This window comes from Augochlora pura, unplaced genomic scaffold (assembly GCF_028453695.1).
Source record: "Augochlora pura isolate Apur16 unplaced genomic scaffold, APUR_v2.2.1 APUR_unplaced_933, whole genome shotgun sequence".
Taxonomy (NCBI): Eukaryota; Metazoa; Arthropoda; class Insecta; order Hymenoptera; family Halictidae; genus Augochlora; species Augochlora pura.
Window position 1 is genome coordinate 1 of NW_027589881.1, and position 5,227 is coordinate 5,227.

General features: G+C 42.7%; 1 protein-coding gene and 1 pseudogene across 2 annotated transcripts; both read right to left on the minus strand.

Annotated features, from left to right (window-relative positions):
• Positions 1–18: 18 nt before the first annotated feature.
• On the minus strand, positions 19–1,282 carry LOC144478205 (dynein axonemal heavy chain 5-like; the record flags this gene model as incomplete). Its single annotated transcript, XM_078195951.1, has 4 exons — positions 1,248–1,282; positions 886–1,058; positions 421–787; positions 19–159 (listed from the first exon to the last, which is right to left on the minus strand). Coding segments are annotated over exons 2-4 (660 nt in total), but the record flags the coding sequence as incomplete, so codon positions are not given.
• Positions 1,283–2,377: 1,095 nt separating this feature from the next.
• Positions 2,378–5,203, minus strand: LOC144478204 (dynein axonemal heavy chain 5 pseudogene; annotated as a pseudogene). Its single transcript, XR_013495326.1, has 3 exons — positions 4,980–5,203; positions 4,078–4,751; positions 2,378–3,250 (listed from the first exon to the last, which is right to left on the minus strand). The product of XR_013495326.1 is annotated as a dynein axonemal heavy chain 5 pseudogene (transcript).
• Between the last annotated feature and the right edge of the window lie 24 nt (positions 5,204–5,227).

Genomic DNA, 5,227 nt, shown 5'->3' on the forward strand with positions numbered 1-5,227 from the left:
GGTGTAAAATTTCCGAGCCAGGGTGATGTTCTCCAGAAAACCGCAGCTCGCGAGTTTCACACGGATGATGATTTGTCTGTCGGGCACCATCATGGCGACCGTTCGAAATTGTATTTTTAGATTCTCCGGCAATTCTTTTCTTCCCGCATAGCCAGGATTCTAGAGCAGACGTCAATTGTCTTTTATCGTAACAGATTTTTCTTAGCGTAGAAATTTATTTATATAGATAATAATATTGAACCGAAGCAGTTAAACGAATTGATTGTCACCTTCAATGCATATATTTGTTTATATGTATATTCGACTATATAGTTTTTTATCTGTTACTCTATCAAAATTCAAGTGCACGCAACTGAGAAAAAAATAAATTCCGCGGTTTCGCATGGTCCAAGATTAGCAACGTTCGATCGCGTCCATTACCATAGTTATGAAAATCCCAAGCTCGGGACACATGTCTATCAGATCGCCGTCGGTGAAGACGAACTGTTTTTTCTTCTCTTTCTTGGCGGCGAGAACAACGGCGACCTGTTGAGCGGCAACGGACAGGACCGGTAGCTCGATCCTATTGAATTCATCGAAACAACCCCAGGAGCCACTTTGTGCCAAGCCCTTGTAAATTCGTCCTAATCCCCTGTAATCCATTTGATCGGAACAGTTGAAAACGACCACGTATTTCGCCAATGTTTTCCCCATGTCCTTGACGGTTTCCGTTTTCCCGGTACCGGCCGGACCGCAGGGTGAACCGCCCATTGACATCGACAAAGCTTGCGCCAACGTTATGTAACACCTTGAGATGCAAATGAAGAACAAACAAGTGACGCGGAAATTGATCAGAAATGTATCCAGTCGAATTGGTTGTCAACGTTGCAAAGCGTTCCCGTTTACCTGTCGGTTAAAGGAGTGATAACGAGCCGTTCCGTGCAACCCAGATATTCGTTTTGGTACGTGAAATTTACATCCGTTATGCATATCGAGGTTTTATCAAGATCTTCCTTGAAGTAAAATCTGCATTGCTTCAGCCATTCGAAATCGTTCATCGACCGTACGTTTAAACGACACTGCAAAGTGCATTTTTAACTACTTAATATTTCTGACACGCCAACCCCCGCGTCGATCGCATATAAATAACTATAGAGAGTTCCAATGTCATTCGCTATCATAAATTCTAACTTTTTAGTTTTCGTTTAGTTACTCAAATTACTCTGAATAAATCTATATAAAATAATAAAATAAGTATATAAACTTACCAGTATGTCGAATATATCACGCTGATGCACGTGGATGGTAATCAAAGTTTCGAATTTAGTTCGCTCGATTTTCGACAAGTCCCTGGTGGTCTGGTCGATCAAGGTGTTCAATAAATCGAGGAATCGGTTGTTCGTTTCCGTCATGATCTTCTTGTCCGCGCGGGCTTGCGCCAAGGCCAACTCGCTGTCCCTGGTCCAGATCATTTGTATGCCTAGGAGACCGATTTGAGCGGGCATTTTGTCCAGAAAGCCAAGAAAGTTGAAGTTCGCGTCGTTGATCATGGAGTAACACTGCCGGATTATTGAGTGCAAAGATTGTTGCGATGTCTGCAGAAGCTGCGTCAGCCATGTTTCCACCGAACCCTCCGCTCTCACCGCCTTCTCGAGCTGCGCAGTTCGGAAACAATAAATAATTTTTAATAATTAAACAATACAAATTTTAATTCAATATAAAGGATGTTCAAAAAGTTTAGGTTCGTCATGGCTTTAAAATAGAATTCAACAGTGATAGTATTGTCTTTTTATCGGTAGCTAATTTTTGGTAAGGCACATACCAAGATAGTTTCACCTTCGGACGATATAATGGCGGTCATCTTGTTGTACTCGATGTCGTGAAACTTGACGTAACGCGTGTTGTCGAATATAGAGAGCAGATGATTTTGTATCGTGTGCGAATCGGATGCTTGACCAAGGATTTCCAACAAGGCCGGATCCGAAACGAAGAAAAATCTTGGAAACATCATACGTTTCTTCTCCAAATACCTATAGTTAATAATACGAAACACGTGAAAATGGGCTGTAGAATTTTAATGCTATTTATCGCAGAGTTTACAAACAGTTCAGAATTTTCTTGAAACGGTGATTAAAAACCGACGATAATCACATCCGTAACTCATCAAATTACTTCAATTACTATAGTATAACAAGTTCATTGGAAATCATTATTTAAAAGATAGGCACAATTCAGACACTCAAAGCCTATTAATAGACTTCGGATAAATAAATATAATATAACATTTAACTATTAGTTTACAAGTTATCCATATAAACGACTGCTTTAATACACGCATCGCGGGACTTTGTATTGGGAAATTCCGGATAGCTTGTTCACATAATGTACTAGTGTCCTTTTAAAAATCACCACGAACTATCTTAGTGATAAAAACCGAGTACCTAGAAGCTGATGCGTATACTTGCCCGCTTAGAGACTTTTGGCACAACTCCAATTGCTCTTGTAAATGCGGTAAAAGTTGTTTCAGCAGATCATCCCCCACGCAGCAAGGTACCACGCCCGGGGTCTCGTGAGCCCTCTGCATGATCTTCTGCCAGCTTTTATCGATCTTGCTAAATCTTTTCGCTTCTTTCGGCAGTTGCTTCGCGATATCGCCGCCGACGAACACCGCCTCCAGGTAGACCCACATATTCTGCACCAGCAGCCACCTCTCCAAGATCTCGTTCGTGTTCGAGAGATCCGTCAGCCACTGTTGTATCTGTTTGCGGAACGGCGCGTTGTACCGGTTCGACATCAACGAGCCGAGGACCATCAAGCTGTCCTCGAGCTGACCGATCGTCTCGGCTGTGGTGTCGCCTCTCAGCAACAGCTCGCCCCTGTTGTTGAACGTCATGAACGTCAGCTCGTGGGACGACCATTCGTTCACGACCGTGCGCAGTTTCGCCTCGATGTCCTTTTCCTTCATCGCCGAGATGCAGATGTCCTCGATGTCCTCCTTGTACTTCAACAACGGCGCCTCGAGGATGTTCTTCAGACAGAATCCCTCGCTTTCGAGATCGAACGAGTAGCCTGTCACCTCTACGATTCGGTGCCAATGGCGGGGCTTCATGGCTTTGTTAGCCATTAACTCGAGAAGAGGACACATGTCGTTGAAGTCGTCGATGGTCTTCTTCAGGGCGAAAAACGCCGGCCACTCTTTCAGACCCTTCGGGAGCTTGCGACAACGGTTTTGGAACTCCATCAGCTCGTTGTTTATGTCCTCGATGTTCACCTAATAAGTATAATTATACTTTTGTTCCGTCCTACGACGGAATTATGCTTTTATAGCCTTCTTCAAATTTCCCATTTGAAGTCTATTACTTTAGTGCCCTTTTTATATCGCGAAGCTCATTAAGAAATCGAATTTAACTAAATCGCCGAAATAGTTTCGCCGAAATTAGTTTTCCCGGTTTATGGTAGGGTCGCCAGATGGGCCGCGCCGGCCGCTCGCTTGGGTTTCGGGGACCTACGTCACTAGCTTGGGTTTCCCGGTCTACGTCACAACGAGGCCCGGGCTCTCTGACTTCCCCCTCCACCTCACCGATAGCTAATCCTCGTGCAAGCGTTCTTTCGGAGAAATTATAAAAAGGGCACAAAACTTGCAATTTCTGGTAATCTGTAATCTGTAATATGTAATATGTAATATGTAATATGTAATATGTAATATGTAATATGTAATCGGTAATCGGTAACCGGTATTCTGTATTCTATAATCCGCTGTATTATTAAGCAGGATTCCTCCACCAAACAACTTTAACGATGCGAATTAATTGGGATTATTTATGAGAGAAATACTAGAAATAGATTATTAAGACAACAATTCTCATGTGATAACAAATCAAAAATATAGCATTCTATTTAAAAAAAATACAAATGAACTTTTGAAAAAGATTTATCTATCGCAATGTCATTTTAAAAGTGTCATAACATTTCTATCCTATTGACAGTTGTTCAAGATTTTATATCAAAAGGCACTTATAGGTATCTAATGCAGTGATCACAGTGTTTTGCGAGTTTGTTTATTCTACACCTAGAATTACGTAACCGACGGCACGTTACCTCGCCCCAGGGGATATCGTAGTAGCTGTTGACCCTATCGATCACGTCATTGTACAGTTTGTACAATTTCTGCAGCAAGTTCAACTCCTTCCTAATCTGCGATAACTCTGGGTAATCCGTGATGGGCAGACCGAACAGTTCCTCGCCACTTTGATAAGTTTGCAACTTCCTCCACATCCCGTCGAATCGATTCTGGAATAGTATCTGCCTGTCGGACGCTTCCCGCGGGCTCAAACCTGACTGCATCGGTCCCGAGGATCTGTACTCCTCGCAGTACATTTCGTTGTCCAGTCGGAACTTTGTCAGATTGTTTCTCAGGTCCTCTTCGAACTGCGGTTGCAGCTTCAGCAGCAACACGTGACTCTCTTGCGCTCGCGTGAGCAATCTCTGCCACGTGTACCTCAAGCTGTCGACTTGTTCCAGACACTCTTGGTCGACCGGTACCTCGTATCTCGTCACTATGTTGAAAGCTTCCTCGATCGGATCGATCTTCAGCTCCATATCCACTTCCTGTTCGCGAATCTTCTTCAGGGTGTCCATGATGAGACGCACGTCGTCGAGATCACGGATCTGTCTGTCCAGTTTACGCTCCATTTCATTCATCAGAGCATAAACATACTCCATCTCTCGTCTGTATTTCTTCTTCATCGCTTGGCCGATCTTGTGAGTGCACGCTGCAAAAATCAAACGATCACTGAACGTTTTCAGCAAAGTTTTCCCGGGGTCGATTGCTGCGAAAGAAGGTAAAAATATTTGATGATTCCATTAAGCGATATGGGGTATTTTTTTTTATTCATTTTGCTGTATAAAAGTTTAAATAGTGTGAAAGTTTAAGTACGAATGAAAAGCATTGACAGTGTAGACATATATTTCATAAAATTTTGGCTAATTTATAACATTACCTTTGAGTTCTGTGTACAGGCCATACTTCAATTTTTCAGTAGAAATTGCAATGGATGTCCCGAAAATGATCATGTCCGGTTCGGTAGCTAGAAGGTCTTCCAGTTCGCTGTGCTTCCGAAGAGTCGCTTCGAATTCCGGCAACGAGATTTGCAATAATTCTCTCATGCTTCGTTCGTTCTTCCACAAAAATTTGTACGGTTTCCATCGGTTAATGAACTCGACGAGGTCCTACGAAAATAATATAAAT